Source organism: Hetaerina americana, unplaced genomic scaffold, assembly GCF_022747635.1.
Source record: "Hetaerina americana unplaced genomic scaffold, ioHetAmer1.1.p SCAF_10, whole genome shotgun sequence".
In the NCBI taxonomy this organism is placed as follows: domain Eukaryota; kingdom Metazoa; phylum Arthropoda; class Insecta; order Odonata; family Calopterygidae; genus Hetaerina; species Hetaerina americana.
Window position 1 is genome coordinate 28,789,824 of NW_027286070.1, and position 18,788 is coordinate 28,808,611.

At 38.4% G+C, this 18,788-nt stretch overlaps 1 protein-coding gene across 2 annotated transcripts in view; it reads left to right on the forward strand.

Moving 5' to 3' along the window:
• The window catches only part of LOC139700024 (uncharacterized), a 569,652-nt gene that overhangs the window by 134,430 nt on the left and 416,434 nt on the right, over nt 1-18,788 (forward strand). Inside the window, exons 1-2 of one of the 2 annotated variants that reach the window (XM_071598463.1) lie at nt 15,432-15,473; nt 15,664-16,502. In XM_071598463.1, the coding sequence (XP_071454564.1) occupies nt 16,394-16,502 (109 nt within the window). In that variant the 5' untranslated portion in view covers nt 15,432-15,473; nt 15,664-16,393. Of the gene's footprint in view, nt 1-15,431; nt 15,474-15,663; nt 16,503-18,788 lie in introns of those variants that run through there. The other variant, XM_071598462.1, reaches the window with a different exon arrangement.

An 18,788-nucleotide genomic window follows, 5' to 3' on the forward strand; every position in this document is an offset into this window, starting at 1 on the left:
ATATGAAATACAATGAACTAAGGGAATAAGGAAGTGCAAGCTTGGTAAAGTATTTTATGTGAATGAGTTCGTAGAAGTGACATAACTGGAATAACAATGGAGAATCTAAATATAGAGTCTACAAAAAATAGAATATCGATTACAGACACTCCAAGAGGAGAAAGAAGATTCATCGAAATTCTCACTTGAAACTTGGAGTTAAAGTATGGAGAATGGCGTAGGCTGAAGAAATTACTAAGTCCTCTCCCTACCCTCTCAAAAGAGGAGTTCTCATGGAAGAGCACATGCTAGGTAGGGTAAGGCAAGAGCGGAGGACATTTAAAAAATGTACGTATTTCAGAATAGGCTGAGCATTATTATGTTATGAATCGTTCAAAACCGACGCCAACACGAGAAAACCAATGTAACATCACTCATTCATGAATATTTTCCTTTTTCCTTTATATGTATCAAATACCTATATATTAGTACTATTATATTTATACTCAAGACATAAACATTAATAGTATAATATTAGAGAATCATTCAACACCATTTGCTACCGTGGTAAAAATAAAATGTATATAATTCGGAGATAGATATATAGTATGGTGTACTATGCTAGTATAAGGTTAACATTGTATAGATTTTTAATATTCTTGCGATGTTTCAAATGCTGCAAGTGAAAAACTCGTTTTCTTTTAACATATTGTAGTGCATTTATTATGGAGTGCAGATTTTAAACGCTAGAGTTCTCGTTCATTTGGTCTAGATAGGTCTGGGACGGTGAAGAGATTTTCTCTCTCCGCAACGGCAAGGCTTCAATAACGAAGTCCGTTAATGCACATCAACCCTAGTGAAGTAGATTCGGAAAGTAATGGAAGAGGAACTACGCTCCTTCTGTGAGAATGTCTCCTCGAAATAATCGCGGATCCAGACGCATTTCTAGAAGGGGTTTCTGAAAAGGAGAAGGATGAAGCAGGGAATGAGATTACACACACTCACTCCTTTATGATGGTGTTTGTGGAGACGCTGGTAAGGTGAAGGGAATCCCTAAACAGGACGTCTCTATTGCGGAACTTATCGATCAATACGTATCTCGTGGAATAGCATCCAATATGGTCACACACCTCCCGTAAGTATTGATCGCACGAACAAAAGAATACGATTTGTGAAGCCTGGCAACAATTCTGGAATTTACCTCGAAGCGTATATAAGGAAAAAAATATCAGGTGTTCAAAGTGTAGATAGAGAATTGGAAGCACAGATTAAAATTGTAAAATAAAGTTAACATCGAACATTTCAGCTAAGTTGATGTGTGAAAATGTAACTAGGAATGAATATTAAAATGTTGATGAGAATATAACGTATTTCGAGCAACACAAGCAAACAATCCTTCCTAAATAAGGGCATAGGTGATTGTAACGGATTACCTGGACAGGTTTTTGCGCATTTTCTTGCAAACGTTATTAGCTTCAAGAAAAGAATGGCCAAGCACCTAAACTCACTTACTTTTTCTTCTTATGCTTTGATTTAGCTATTACCTAGCTTGATTCAAATTATTGAATGGTTTTTCCCCTTTTCTTTTTACTGTACATTTTCATTTTTTGTTTTAACTGTAGCTTTTAAATATGATTGTTTTAACACTATCATTTCACCTGGATGATTTCCAAATTGCGTTATTATAAAGAAATAACTGCAAAAGTCAAAAGCATAGGGGTTAGAAACTGAAAATGTATGCTCTTTTGCGCTATATTGGACGTGTTTTTCATGACGTCGTTAAGCACGATCACCCGATGGTGATCATGATCCTGAATGCTCTCACTAGAGCCTTCTGGGCAAAGGTTCCCTCCCATTTTCCTCCCCCCGGCCACTTCCCATATGACACACTTATTGTGAGTCCACTCTGAAAGTCATCATTTTTAACAGTCTGGCGATTTTTTGTATTGTGCACTTTGAAAAATAAATTCAGTTGAAATCTTTTCAGTGAACACTCATCCTTTTTATAACCCTAATTAAGTGCACAAAACCTTGTCACAGTGGTGTGAATATTGTTTTAAGAAATTCTGATGCAAGAAACGTCAAAACGCTCAATGAAATGAGAAAGAGATGCATTTCAATTTTTAATTACTGCTATTCAATAAATAAATCGTATAGACAATCCACATAAAATTAAATATAAATTATAGATTATATAAAACATTTCATTTTATTCTCCCTTATTGCACTCGGCATATTTAGTAATATGATTATTTTTAATTTTTCTGAAATTGTTTAATGTGAAAAAATTAACTATCGCCAGCAACGAGATTCCCCTTACGCTCCGCTTTATTCACCTACAAAAGACTTAGCCTTGTAGAATTCAGAGTTAAAGGAGATGCGGAAGTGTGGCACTAAGACGTCTTTCGTAAAGATCGGTGATTTTCAGGGAACATGAAAATACTAAATGAAGGCAAAATTTTGCATAAAATAATTTATCTTGCATATTTACAACATTTTTCCATTAATCAGTCCATTTTAACAATGAAATTTACGGGGTCTGCACTTAACACTATGAGAACTACCGAAATTGCATTTTATCTATGAAAATTACGAAGCACTTAACACTATGGGAACTACCGAAATCGCTCATTATATGGAGTGGCGTAATAGATAATGTAAAATATAATTAAAAGTTTAAATAAAACGAAATATTCAACTTTCTTCTCGCAATAATTATACAGAAAAAAGCACTGATAGGAATTGTGCGTATCTTCATGATTTGTTCTCGATAAATAAAGGAGAATCAGATAAAAAATAGGCATTATACACCTCGTGCACTCAATTACTCGTATGTACTTGTTCGATGACGTGAAGCGCCACTTAAAACCCGCTGGAAAAAGCACATGAAAAAACTATGGAGTCAGCCAACATTTCCTACTTATTCATTGAATGAGTTCATTTAAAGAAATATTGTCGACATTAAGTAAAGCCTTGCATTGAAAGTCTAGTTGACTGAATTCCTTCTAGTTTCCTGTCGATCAGCCATCATTTGTCCAAACGATATCAGGGAGATACTGAATGGCGATCTCAGTTCTCAACCTGCCTGCCTAATATTAATCCCCAACCAAATTTATTAGCTGTTCAAATCTCATCTCCCTCTACTCAACCATACTTACTCTCATCTCCCTCTCCCACTATATCCTTCAACGTCCACCTATTTCGAGCTCATCCTTAATGTTCATTTTCTGAATCATAGTTCAAAATTCCGCGAAAATAGCTTTTTTTAATATAAAATTTAAAATAGCTTTTCAAGTCACTCTTAAACACCTCCGTAATTTCATTCTTTAAGTCCTGTGTATCACAGTAAAAGTAGGACATTTACAAATAAGAACTTCGTTAATTTTTTATGTATTTTTTATCCAGTGACTTCTTTCTTAATTCCTAAATTTCTTTGGTGTCCCCAAATAATTGGAATTAAGAAAACATGGTAATAAATAGGAAAGTGGAATAATGACATTGCACTCCTGAAGTGAACGTTGACATTTAATATATCTGTATGTCGAGTAAATATGGAAAAAAATACAGTTTTATGAAACTGTTTGCGTCACAAGTTTTAACAACCAAACGGAAAATAAATGATATATTTTTAGTTGTACTGTGAGATCAGTAGGTCGTCTCCATCAAGCCACATCCTATAAAAACCCTCTAGGTATTAGCACAAAAAGATCAACGGGGAGTATATGTGCCTATTTATTTCTTTATTTAACGTTCCCCCAAGCCTAAAATGCATGGCGAGATTCTACGGGAGTGAAGGAAATAGACGAAAAGAATATCACTCGAAAAAACTCGCGTGGGCAGAGTTTCTAAACTATTTTCTATCTTCCTCCCCTTTAAGTTTTTGCTATTGCCGTCACCGAAATAGGATTTCTGGTTTAAAAAAAAAGTCTCACCTTAGCATTTTATTTCCATTCATTGCACGGGAACGTCACCATTCTGCGCTCCGAAATCTTTTCGGGTGCACGTCCGCGGCCTTTTGTGTGTCGGCTTACGTGTGCCGCGAGCTCGGATTTTATTATCCATGGCCACACAGCCGCTTCGAAGGGATACGTACGGTCCTCTCAGGGTGAAGGGAAGGAGTCATGGTGGAGGTGGGTCGGTGGGAACGGGTGGGGAAGTGATTTGGGGGGGGGGTGAGGGTTGTGTGTCCCCCGGGAGAGTGATCGTGAGGACTGATGGGGGGAGGGTGGAAGTGGTAAATGTATACTCAGATCACAATGCAAGGCGAAAGATACAAGAGTAGAGTTGGAGAGAGAGAGAGGGGTGCCGCGAAGGATTGGACGATGGAAAGGGAGGATGGGATGAGTAGAGGCCATCGCTTCCCCGTAACGGAGCAATTCGCGAGGGAAAGGAACGCATTTCCGGACTCGCATTATCGAAGGCGACGTCAAAGTGAATGTTTGATGGGATAGAGGATAAGAGAGACGCAGTGGACCTCAGAATTATTGAGGGAAAACCGCCGTGGCCAGAGTGAAAAACCTCTATGAAAGAAATGTTATCTTAATTCGAGGTCTTAATAACCCTAGAAAACAAAAATATACCTTGATTCGATGGATACTTATACCAATATTGGATGAAAAAACATATCATATATCATAAATATTATTTAAATATCATAGATCTGAAATTAAAATATAGTACATTCATTTTCACAATTGTTGCATATTAAGCGATACATTTTTGAAAATTCCCCTATAAAGGTTTACTAATATTTCTTAATATTCTGCTGGAAATACTTCACGTCTTAAATAAGCAGTTCGCAAGCACACTGGCTATGCATGTGAGATACCTCCGCCAAATTGTTGTAGCAGTATTAGAATGAAATGCATTGTATTGCAATTGAACTACTGTTGCTTAAGTACAAAACATTACTTCATAAAGACATTTTGCGAGTAGATGTTTCATCAAAAAAAATATCATAGGTTTACCAGCTAGAGACAGCAAGAGCTATTTTAATGGCATTTATATTTAAAATAAAAAATATTATCCGTGAACGTATATTGCATTGAAGGCCGATGCATAAGATATTATAAGAATGCAGCACCATAAAATAAATTCTAAGGTGATACATAGTAACTTATTTTATATATAAACTACAAATCGTATAAAAGAAGGACTTTTTGACCAATATAAAACAATCGATATTTAAAACAAGTCAATACTTGTGAGTTGTCAAGAAACCCACGCGGGGAATTTCAAAGTTTTTCTCCAACACTTCGAATGATTGCGTGCTCTATTATGCCAGACACTTATTGAAAACAGTCATCGCAGCGAAATAATTTGATGAAAACGGTGTAGCTTGACTGGACTATTTTCCTTATTCTCTCGTGTGTTGTATATTCGTATTAAGGAACAAGATGCTTTTTTTCTTGCGTTGCACCACATGGTTCTCCAACGAGAGGTTTGTTTTGCTCGCTCGCGTAATGGAACGGGCCATTGCCCCAGCTCGCTCGCAACGATCGGTTAGTTCACCATGCCATAGACGGCGACGAGATAATCGCAGATGCTCTTTAGGGAGTGATAAAATAAAACACTGAAGAGTTTTATTTTTGCTGGAACGATGGCGGAATCATTTCGCGGCGCGCTGAAGCTCTAATTTGCTTGATAAAACCTAATGACCCTGGCCAATCCACAGCTATCCAGCTAAAAAAGTCTCTGTTGGCCAGTTTTGCGGCACCCTAAATGGAAGGCCCGGGACCGATTCACTAGCGTCCAGTGACTCTTCTTTCGTAGCGTTGCTTCATAATCTATCCCTAAATGGACTAAGGAATATTCTTCATAGACAGGGTACAGCATAGATGCAAAGCCTGGCAGGAATAATATAGGCAACATAATTACGATTAAGGTTTGGATCACGCTAGATTTTAGATTGCTTAAGGATTTTTTCCATAAAATTAAGCTCAGATATCACATATTTGGCCAAGAGAAAAAGGAACATTTTCCGTGGTTAATATAAAAAGCTATACGCTAAAAATAAAGTTGTGTCCTTATTGTGCCCTGTGCCATCTAAATAAATTAAATTGTTGAGAAACAATAATAATATCATTAAAATACCATCTGAAGCCATATCATAAAATACCATCTAATATCTAAAACACCATACTGAGCCTATCACTCTCAATTGTCAGCAAACGCGTCAATTCCGCTGAATATTCCCCATCAGAAGAAGAGCAGTTTATTGCGGATCAATGTTGTAATTTTTCACCATTTCTCAATACCTATCTGTCTGTTGAGGACCAAGTGTGCTAGGTGGGTAAATCATCAAACTTTCGGAAAGTAACTAAACTCCACCAAACCGATGGATATTGGCGCTGCATTTCTGTATAGCATTTACAGAAGTTTGTGACAATTGTCATTTATTTGTCAAAATTTAACATTTGTCCTCTTGCTGAAATTTGAAATTCCAAAAACAAACATTCCTGGAAAGTAACATCTGAAAAGTTGCCCTTATTAACAATTTACGGTAGGCTGTAGTGAATAATTTTGGTTAATGTGAATTTTTAAAATAGGAGAAACATCCAGTCTTCTTGATGAATCGGTTAAAATCAAAAATCAACATTTACTTTTAAAACGGCAGAGAAAAAAGTGCCAAAACATCGGTCTGTATTGTAATTCTTTTTTCAATAAACGTTGCAATATTTCGCCTAGATATGCCCACGAAACGATACGGCTCCTAGGTTAAGTCATTTCATTGTCCAGAAAATACGATGTTTCCCGGAATGCGAGCCGCAACTAGTCTCTTGAGGGGTCCAAAAGGTTCCCGGCTTTTAATTTTTTTTATTGACCTAACTGAAAGTAGGGATGAGGAGGTGGTCGTGAAGTGTGCTATTTATCCACGCGCCAACGTCCCTTCTACCCTAGCGAAATGTTTATTTTTTCAGCCCCACCAACCAAATAGAGGCAGAGTACTTGCAGTGACTAGAGTGACGGGATGGGGAAGTAGTGAAGAGAAGGGATCCCCACTAGCTCCCCAAACTTCCTAAAAGCCGAACTAGAAGAGAAGAAAACATCCCCCACCCACCAAACGAATGCGAGTGAGGGCGAGATAGAGAGACCTTGCTCCATGGAGGGTGGGGAGGAGTAGTAAGTGGCCGTTGGACCCCGAGGCTCGGGAAGAGTATGGGTGAACTAGGGTGAGTTAGATGTGGAGAAGAGGCGGAGGCCTGCTACCGACCGCCCGCGGCTAAAGAAAACGCAGAATTGGAGCCGTCGTGGAAGACGAAAAGGATGGCGGTGGGAGCTGGGTAACTGGAGATCGGCAGTGGCGGGATGGAATGAAATGGTTTGTTTGTTGAGGTACCGAAGGGGAGGGGGAATAAATTGGAGCTTCGTAGAAAAGAGGGAATGAGAGGGAGAGGAAGGGGGTGGAGGTCGGCGATGGGGGGGAGCGGGTTCCGAGTGGTCTGGAGGAGGGGAGAACTTCGCATTTGAACTTGAGCGCCGGAGTAAGGTCGTCGCCCACCCGGAAATGGGTAATAAAGAACGGTCTGGGGGCACACCACACTACGGAGGGCGACAATGAGAGGGGGAGGACGAGAGAGGAACTTGTTCGGAGGGGGGGAATGGGGAAGGTATATAAGCATGGCCAACCAACCGGTATGGGACTCCAAGGGCAGAAGCAAAAGGGAGCAATAGCACGCTCGAACGGCGACAAATTGTTCGCCTTCCTAAAGGGAGCCAAAGAGGAGGAGTGTGGGTTGTCGGGGTGGACGGGTGGTGGGACGGTCGTGGTCGGGGGTGGGACGGGCTTCGCCTCGCGGGATCGCACCACTCTCTCCCCTCATCCCCCTTTACCTTGCCCCATTCTCAATCCTGCCTTCCATATCCTTCCCTCTCCCTCTTCCTGCTCCCCTTCCACACCGCCAGCCGCAAAACACCACCGCCCCCGACCTCTGTGTTACTTCCCGTTTGACTCTCCACACACGACCAGCGCAACAGTCAAAGCTACACGGTTCGTTCCTCTCGTCCCCTCGTCCCACACACCAAAGGACAAAAGCGAAACTTCGCCGCTCGCCGTCTCTCGCGTTCTTCTAAGATTAGCTTGGCCCCGCGGCACCAATTTGAGATGGCTCACTGGCACGCCCGGATTGGCATTTCGGGCTGCAGGCAAAAGTAAAATTTCCTAAGATATCCTTTCCCATGAAACAAGTTATACGAAGAAATGGTGGGAATTTAGAGGAAAGGGTAAAAAAAACTCGCGTTAACCCGACATAAACAGTTTCCATTAATTTCCTAGAATTTCGCCGTTATATCAAGACCACATGGTTAATTATTAATTACTTTCATAGTTTTCGTGGATACACGGACTGAGAAATTTTCTCTCCTTCTTGAATGGCTTTTCTTTTCCCTTAATTAATTGTCATATTTTTAACGTATTTACTTCTCACTTTTATTAATTTACTTATCTCGCGGGAAAATCACGCAGTATTCAATAATCTCATTAAGTCCTTTGTTATGATAAATTAACTTTAAACAGTTGAGTATTAGGCTCCAATTATATTTTTAAATCTCATCTATCCTATTCTATTCCTAATACTGGTACAGCAATGAGTAATTTCTAATAACTTAAGTGAACATTCAAAAACACTTGTGGCCGAAAATTCATCATGAATACATACAAAAATATCCTGTGTATAGGCGTAATACAAGTTAACTCGTAAACTCTTCACAAACATATTATTTATTATTTTTTATTGAAATTTCCAACTTCTTTGCAATATTTGATATATTTCAAAGCACACCTTGCCCAAGAATTGAGCAAATGCATATCCTTATAGATTCTTACTACATAGGCCCAAGAAACTTAGCCATTTTCAAAATGAATCCATAGACGCGATAGCATCTGCATGAACTCCTGAAAATGAATCTAGGTGATTAGAGGGTAAAATTCTTACACAGAGTTCAATCCATAAAATTGGTTGCGGCCACCTATTTCTACACATAGGATATTTTTTGAAAAGTTTGAAAACCCTATTTTTTCTGTTAATAAATCATTACAGTTAAAATTAGAATGAACAATCGCATGCACGGGTAATTCTTTTACCATTGAAAGATACCAGATAAATTTATAAACATCAGATACATTGGCTGGATATAGTAGACAAGGAAGCACTCCTGAAGAATTTTGAATGCTTCAATTTGTGCACCGGCTGAATGAAAGCTCACCATCTTATTGAATATCATAATAAAAGGATTAATGAGAAAGCTTCATAAGAATTAAGAAAGCTTATATCAATTTTTATTTCAAAACCAGAGGGTAATTTATTTCCTCAGATAACGCTCTCAAACGTTTCACAAAACTGTTAGGTATGTTTTTATACAATTAATGTTATCAGCACTCATGCTGCATTAAAGATTGAATTTGAAAACTACATTATATTAGGAGATAACACAACTTCATTCATAGTCTCGAAAATAGGGGAAATGAAAAATGTGTTCTTTCCGTCTTAAGTAGTTTGGACATAGCATGTCTAGTATATAATCACTAGACTCGAGTTTTTCTCTCCGAGGGTGACGACAAGGGATCTGAGAGATTGGAATTTTTTATAGAAAAAGCATTGTCGCTTTCAGTTAGAGCCATTTTTTTATTCCCAAACAATCATAATCAAACAACTCTGCATATGTAGCGTAGTTAATCTAGGAAAACGATAATTTTTGTTATAAATTTCTCTCCCGTATGTTCGCACTGTTTTAATACTTTCGTGCTCCAAATAACGCCCTTAAAGTGACCGAAAAGAGTAAGTAGAATAATTAGTAAGTAGAATAATTCCAAATTATTTTTGAAATCGTAACCAAATTCATACGAGCTAAAGATATTGATAGCGACCATATTGGCGAGAGGTCGTTGCTCAGTATTCATCATTTACAAATGTTCTGTAATTCTTTTGGACAAATTTCAAAATCAGCTGGAATACGTATTTACTTGCCTCTGCTATGGAATAAATAATAAAAATATACAAGTGACCAGGTTAATATTGTGGCTGACCCGAAAATTAATATCCCTCTCGATCTCCCCCGAAATCAAAATCCTCTCCCACGTGCTTCAATTAACCTTTCACACTTTCGTCCCCCACATCACCCACTAGTAGATTGTTTTCTTCGAATTTCATATGAAATTGTGCAAATAATGGCGTAATTGAATGCGATAATTACGGACCAACGGCGTTTGTCACTCAACGTTTATTTTGAAAGTCATCGCTTCGTAGCTCGAAAGAGAGTTCATGTCTTTTTAAGTATTTCTGGTTTTTTATCGCATTTGTATGAAAGGTAACTTTTATTGAAGTGGCATCCATGCAAATAATATGTATTCAGCAAAGTTTGGTTATCTCAATTCAACAAAGTAATTTAAAAATTTAAAACAACAGACTCCATACTCATTAAACAAATGTATACATACTTTTCATACAATTCATTAATTGCTGTTTTCTTTAATTTTGAATCGGAGTTGGAAATCATAATTAATATCCTTTGGTAAAAATTACTGCATCCAGTTCTCGTTCTGGGATATAGACGATAATAAAATAAAAAAAACCATCTCATCTATTAATGTATTCAATTTGTATACATCTTAATGGATTTTCTTGATTGAGGGGGATTGTACCAAATGGAAAATTTATATTTTATCTATTTCTTTGTATAAACAAATGCTTGAGGTATTCGCATTCCCATCTATGCCTCTTTCCTATGATTCTCGATTTTTTTAACACAGTGGACCAGACACTTCACATGAAAATTTCATATCATAAAAGATGTCAAAGAGGCCTAAAACTTGGGTTTTTGATGGATGAATTTACAAATTTTCAAAAATATATAACCGTAGTATTATTTGCCTCATGATGATTACTGATAAAACGTGAATCCATGAAGTGATTGAAAGAAGAATTCAAATTTTAACGGCTGAAACTGGTTGAATATTAATTTGAAAACGGGTTTAAAATAATAGGTCAAATAAATGAAATCAGTTATGTGTAAACTGTTTTCATATTCATTTCAAAAAGCAAGAAAATATTTTCTAAAAGACGCATATATATAATTAGCATTATGAGGAAAGTGTAAGATGGAGGAATTTCCAAGATTCACCCAAATCAATAAATAACATCTGGAAATATTTTAAAGGACTTTTGATATAGGCAAGGCAAGCAACTACTAATTTTTACTACACATATATATATAGTAAAAATGTACAATGTAATTATATAGTAAATACTATAGTATAGTATATATATATATATATATATATATATATATATATATATATATACTATACTATAGTATATATATATATATATATATATATATATATATATATAACGATTGTACGGAAAAACTCATACGAGCGGCACAATAATTGGCTGACACAACATAACACAAATAGAAAAGAATAGACACATATAAAAGAACACTTACACGGTAAATTGTTCGAGCTTTCGGCCCTCTCAGGGGCCTTCTTCAAGAGAGACTGAAAATATGCTATGGAACAGGAGAGGGGAAAGAGTTATGGGCGTGGAGGGGAGGTGTGGAGGGGAGGTGTGGAGGGAATGCTGGGAGGGAAATTAAATATGGCGGTTAAGGGTGGGAATTTTAAAGGAACGGAAGGATAGTATGTAGGCGGATTCACGAGTTCTCACCTCTATGTTGGTAGCTGAATCAGGTAGGGATTCTAGGATGCTGAGGGAAAAACACTGGTCGAATGAAAAGTTGTGGGAATTGGCGTGTGAAGGGATAGGAAGAGAAGAGAGTGAGGCAGAATTACAGGAGTATCGGTGATTATTCATTCGGATGGATAAGGGGGTAATGCATTCACCTATGTAGAAGGAAGTGCAATGCTTGCATGATAAAAGATAAATAATATTTTTTGAGAGGCAATTAGCGTGGGAACGAGGTGGGGGGGCTATGAGGGGATGTAGGGAGAGGGGAGTAGGCATAATAAGAGGACAGGTTTTACATCGGGGGCGGTTGCAAGTTGGGGAAATATTGGGAAATTTGTCACGGGGGGGCGCCAAAGGGTTGGTGGATCTCAGAAGGTTTTTGAGATTGGCGGGTCGTCTGTATGCGATAGATGGGCATTGGGGTAGTAAGGATGAGGTCGCGTCATTGTCATGTAGAATTGGGAAAAGTTCTTTAAGGAGGGTTTTCAGTCTGTGTGATCCGGGGTAATAGGTGGTGCAAAGGTTGAGTCCTGCGTCAGATGTGGGCTTGTTATTGTGTGGTGTGTGTGGTCGGGTGGAACGGTGGATTTTATTTCGTAGCAACTTTTCTGGGTAACCGCGTTTGAGGAGTGCAAGGTGTAGATTGGCAAGGTATTTGTTGAGAGTGGCTGTGGTGTTGCAAATTCGGTGTCCGCGGATAGAGAGAGAGTTAGGAATCGAGCGTTTTGTGTGTTGAGGATGACAGCTAGTGTGGTGAAGGTATTGCTGATGGTTAGTGGCTTTGATGTGTACTGAAGTAGTGAATTTGTTGTTTTGAAGTGAGATGTCTGTGTCAAGAAAGGTGATAGTGGAGTCTGAAATGGAAGAGGTGAATTTAACCGTGAAAGATGAATTTAAGGCGGATAAGAAGTTGTTGAGAGAGTCAGAGCCATGTGTCCAGAGAATAAAAATATCGTCTATGTAGCGGACCCAGAAAAGAGGTTGAAGGGGTTGCTGTGACAGGAAGGTCTCTTCGAGATGGCCCATGAAGAGATTGGCGTATGATGGTGCCATCCTCGTTCCCATCGCTGTGCCTTTTGTCTGTAGGTAAAAACAATTTTGGAAAGTGAATGCATTTTTTGTAAGGACGAAAGTGGCAAGATTGAGGAGAAATTCCGTTGAGGGGCGCTGGGGTAGGGGGCGCAGAGAAAGATAATGCCGGAGGGAGGATAAACCTTCTGCATGGGGAATAGAAGTGTAGAGTGAGGTAACGTCGATGGTGGCCATAAGTAGGTTGGGTGTGGAGGGAATAGAGACGGAATTTAGACGGTCGAGGAAGTGGTACGTGTCTTTCGTGAAGGAGGGCAAGGAGAGTACAAGTGGTTGTAGGTGGTGGTCAAGGAATGCGGAGATTCTTTCGGTGGGAGAATTGTAACTGGAAACTATAGGACGACAGGGGATGTTGGGTTTGTGTATTTTTGGGAGGAGATAAAACTGGGGTGTTCTGGGGTTTGGGGGTGAAAGTAGGGATATGTCTTGGGAGGTGAGGCCTTCTTCTGGTCCGGAGTGGAGGAGAAAAGACCGAATTTCGGTTTGGAAAGTTTGTGTTGGGTTTTTGGTTAGAGTGGTATAGGTGGATGTATCATTCAGGTGAGCGAGGGCTTTGGAAATATAATCTTTGGTGTTTAGAATTACAACAGAGGAGCCTTTGTCGGCGGAGGTAACAACGATGTTAGGATTGGACTGTAGGGTTTTTAGGGCATGACGTTCGTTCATGGAGAGGTTATTTTTCGGTCTGAGATGTTTTCTGAAGGATTGATTGGAAACTTTTTCGATGAGGAGACGTATAAAAATTTCGACAGGATGGTTACTAGGAAGGGGTTTTGGCTCATGAGTTGAAGCCGGGCGGAATTTGTCAAGTGCGGGATTGGTTTTTAGGTTACTGAAAGGTTTACTTTGTGATTTCCAGAAGGCGCGCCATCGAAGGTTTCGGCAGAAATTGAGGATGATATCAGTGAGTATGTTTATGTGGTTTATTTTTGGTGTAGGGGAGAAGGATAGGCCTTTGCTAAGAACGGATATTTCATTGTCTGAAAGGCTGGTGTTTGAAAGGTTTACAATGTCATGGGCATTGTATATATGTATATATATAAACCATAAACACAGTAGTCAACCGGAAGGTCGGTTTGGTAGTGGTAGAGTTCACCCTGTACTAAGCCCGACGGCGTGTGAAATGCACACATCAAGGTAGGGGGGCCAGTTCCTTTCCCTTTGCCGGTTATGGTTTCCCAGAAAGATCTGGTACCCGAAAAATCACATAGCTTGGTGGAGCTGCAGGTGCCCCGAGTGCCTTGCCCGGAAATCGAACCCGGGACCCTCCGGTCAGTGTATATGTGTATATATATATATTAAATGAATTAATGAAATGAATTAAATGAAAAAATCAGTAGATAATATAAATGCCTGGGCATAAATATTTGCAAAGGAACAAAAAAGTCTCATTTTGTGTGTCTTGGGAGCTATATCATCAATATTTACAATCGCCTCACACGCCAATGTAATTAAATATTAAGAGGTATTATACAGATAACATGATTGGTCTATTAAACCTTTCTTTAGCCAGGAGAGTAAGTTCTTCTTGTAATCCTCAAATCCCTGGCGGTATTAATCTCAAGTTTTCCAATAATCCTCAAGCGCTTATCATTTTTCTATGACTATATGAAATTGAATACCAAAAAGAACGGAAAGGGGAACAAATGGAGTATTAACCTTAATAGGGAAGGAGAAATGGTTATTATGAGAACCTTGAAAGAGAATATTAAATGTGATATAAATAATTCTGATTGGAGATGAAAGTCTGAAGTCTATAATAGAAGAGAAACTGTTAGACAGGCGAGACATTGAAGAAATAGAAACTTTGGTGGGGCATTGATGAAAATATGGCGGGCTAGAGGGAAGCAACGGTATGAGGAATTGAAAAACATTTTATGTTCATGTTGGGTGTTCATGTTATTCCTTATTTGTTGAGGCTTTGATGTGTGGTAGCATTTTATATATGTCCAGCTATAACCACTAATAAATATATATTAAGGGCTAAACTACCATTAAACATGAATAATATTTTACTAATTGTGAATGTAATTTGATTTATTTTATCTAGATCTTTCTGCGCTCAACTTACGAGAATTATATTCTAACGGCTGCAATTTAGCTGTTATCACCAAAGATGAAATTTAATTTTTTTCAATTCATATAATATTCCCCGAAGTTAAAAATCGGAGCTTTAGCGCTGAAAAACGAGTCGCGTCTTTCCAGGCACGAGTGATAATTTGATGAGGCTTTGCACTGGCGTGCACCAAGAATTAATTCCGTACCCTACTCTCCTTAGGCTTGTTTGCTTCGAGCAAATTTCCCCCGAGCCGCATTTTTTTTTGCTTTATCCTCCTTGCAAAGTCCCCTTCCCCCTGCTCTCATTTCCTCTACAACTCGGAACTTCCTCCGCTTTACTCCCCACTAACGCACGCCTGCCCCCCCTACAGTCAAGTCTGTCCTCTCGCAACTTGATCTTCAATTGAGGAGAGAGGGAGTGGTGACGTACCAGCCCGCAAACCAAGTTGAGCCAATGGCAAAATTCCCCCTCCCCTTCCTCTCCTCCTCCAACCCAGACGTTCAGAGAAACACGAAAGCATACTGCGAAAGCACAGGCGAACCCACACACACACATACTCATCCACGCTCGCACGCGACATCAGTCGGCCTTTGCAACACGCTGAAAGGGACGCGGCTGTAGAAAACACGAGTCACTCCGAATGGAGAAAAAGTCGACCCGTAGGTACACCCGATTAGAGTTCGCCGTATGTACATGGGTATAAAAAGAACCTAACAGCCGACCTCCTCAGGGATTGACTCTTCCTCCCTCTCCCCTCACCACGCACCCATCACCCGTATAACGCCAGAAACACGGCCGCAAACTAGATCCATTAGAGTTCACGACTCTGGTTTCTTCTTTCCTCCGCAGTTCGAAGTGCTGTCGTCATCCACGGTGCCGGAGGAGGAAGGAGAAAGAGTGGGAGGACTCCGCGAGTTATCCTTCATCACCGAGCCAAAGCCTAATGCAAATGTGTGCACTGCCATGCTCATCTTTTAAGACGGGATCCAATCACGGAGGCTACAGGAGAGGGTGAGGCTTCTGTTGGATCGTCGGTGAGAGTGCAAGGGAAGGTCGTCCACGTTACCTCTTGTCATCTACGATTGACCCTTTACGTTCAGGTTCGTCCCTAGTGACTGTCCAACACCGCTGTGATTAGTGAAAGTTCAAAAAAAAAAAGTGTGACTGGTGAAAACTTCTGATTGCTCGATTAACGGATTGGCGAAGTGAGTGTAAAATAATGTGAGGAACAAGCTAAAAGATTGTTCGCCCGCATCTCCACTGGTTGAACTCTAGGTTTTTGAAATAAGGTGAATAGAAAATATGAGAAAACAACAGGACTTCATCTCAAAAAAATATTTAACTCAATGAATATGACGTCATTTTCCATGGACGAGAAAAATTTGAAGGAAGAAATGGTTGGATGTATTGCGTTTGCGTTCATCACCGAAACTGGAAGAATGTGCCGTTTTGGATGGGAGCTAATCCCATGTGCATTGTTTTGTTTTTAAATGTTTAAATAAGTATTGTGCAGAGGAAATATATAACACCTATATTTTAATCTAGCTGTGCTACTCTGAAGAATTGCACATTTTGGAATATGGCGTCAGGAAAAGAAATGTGGTTGCTCGCCGTTTCGCTGGTGCTTCTTTTCTCCCAGGTCGGGAGAGCTCAAGTTGCATGGACACACATCTATGTCGATGGAAACAGTAAGTACCATACTCGTTTAATTTATTGATTATCACTTTTTAATGGCGTACTGCTTTTTGTTTCAATTCTGCTATTGCCTCAAATTCTCCTATTATTATTTACTCCAGAATAAGCGAATAAAAAAATAGCCATTAAGTAAAAAAATCACACAAAAATATGAATGCACTTGAGAAAATTCCGATTCCATTTTAGTAAAATTATCATCATTTCAATTGTGCACTAAATGTTTGTGGAGAAATAATTGCTTTTTAAGAATATACATATATTATTAAGAATTTGCATAAATAAACCTAAAATATACAATGGGTATGAATTCAAAGCAAAGTCAATCGACATTATGGGAATTGAAACACTCGGATACCAGTCTTAGTTGAATTAACCGATTGCAATGAAAATTATTCTTCCCATTTGGCTCCCAATGCCATACAAGTAAACCCCGATAACTTTTGTCAATTTTTGTTCCTGCAGAATGTAAGTTCTCATGGTATGAAAAAAATAATATTTTTGTTCTTAATAGAAAGGCAGTATTGGAGTGAGTTTACTTTACATATATATAAAATTGAAATTAAATTTAAAATACTTCGCCTTTCCACATAAAAAAACTTTTATTACGACCTAGATTTCGTTATGGTATAACATAATCAGGTCTCAGGTTTTTTTATGTGGAAAGGCGAAGTATTTTAAATTTAATTTCAATATGAAGAATTTCCACCAAGTGAAAACAGAAACTGTTTCATTTATATAAAAAATATTATTCAATGGATTTTGATTCATATGTTGTATATTACCGTGCCGTGCGGGAGATTATTCGATAATATTTAGTCAATAATGATCACTGACGTAATATCATTTGACCATGATCACCGGTAAGATTTGATAGTTTGCTGTAAATTTTTGTTATGATTCCAAGCACTACAACGGAACCCCGGCTCATGATTTGCGCATTTTGAGCGTTAAATGACCCTAAAAATATTACTCTATACTTAAAAATGTTTTTAAAAAACAACGGCCAAATGTCACCTTTGGTGATTTTCGAATTCATAATTCCAATTATAAACGCACGAAGTTTACACGCAGGAATTTTTAAATAATCAATGGGTCCATTCATCAATTTGAGCAATGAAAAGTTAATTTTTATTGGAATAAATAGATCAGTTAATTTGAAATATGATTTGAAATATCTGTATTGCTATTGATTAACTTGAATATCACTCCTAACAGTATCAACTTTTAATGCCGAGTTTTTTTGAGACACAGACACAGAAATACGCAAACTAACTCTTAACTATGCCAAGAGTCCATATATCTCGGTATCATATCTCTTTTCCATTACAACGCTATCATTACGGTATATACGAGTATGTGTAAACGTTTCCTTCTTCGGAGCATGCTCTCTATATGTCGTTCAACTTTTGTGAAAAATGTTTCCTCTCTAGAATCGTATTTGACTTGAACGATACAAAAGTTAAAACAAATATTCGATCGCCTCTATCAATCTACAAAATGTATACGTTCCATAATTGGCTTTTGCAGTCTCTTCAGTAACCCTCTTCTATGCCTATATCTTCCCTTTCAAACAGCATTCGGAATTGAGGTCATTTGCGTTTTTACTCTCCTAATTAATTAACGACCTTACTGGGTCGAAATTAAACTCTGCCTCCTCCTCTAGCATTTTCGTTATTTAATCAATGTTACACAAATTATGCCCAATTAATTTTCGTATCTTCCTTTCCATGTAGAGTCCATACTAACGCTACATTATCATTACTGGCATTTCCTTATTTATTTTTCCTTTTTTTCGGAGCCTCATGTTTTAACAATCTTATAAGGACCATTTAAGTTTTGTAATTTTGATTATTTTTGGTAATTATTTGTTGTTACTAAAAATGCTTTCTTCCGAAAATTCTTTTAGTATGCGCCAAGTAATCGTTACTTCCACGGTCAATTCATGCAATTTCAGGGATTCCGCATGATTGATGTCACTAATAAATTAATTCGATTTCTCTGGGACGAGGATTAAAACGAATTATTGAGAGAAATTATCCCAAAGAGTCCTACTCGAGTAGCTTTACGTAATTCCTCTATAGATTAATCGTGAAATATGGTATTTAACTGTTGGGTCTGGCAAAGTTACTTCGTCTTCATGGACCAAAAAAAATCAGTTACGAAATGATTTAGCGTGTCTATTGAAGCGACTGAAAGGTAATTTGGGAACAAAAATTCCTGAAGTTGTAATTAAAAAAAGAGAGAAAATCGAGGGCAGAGATCGGAAACAATGTGAATTC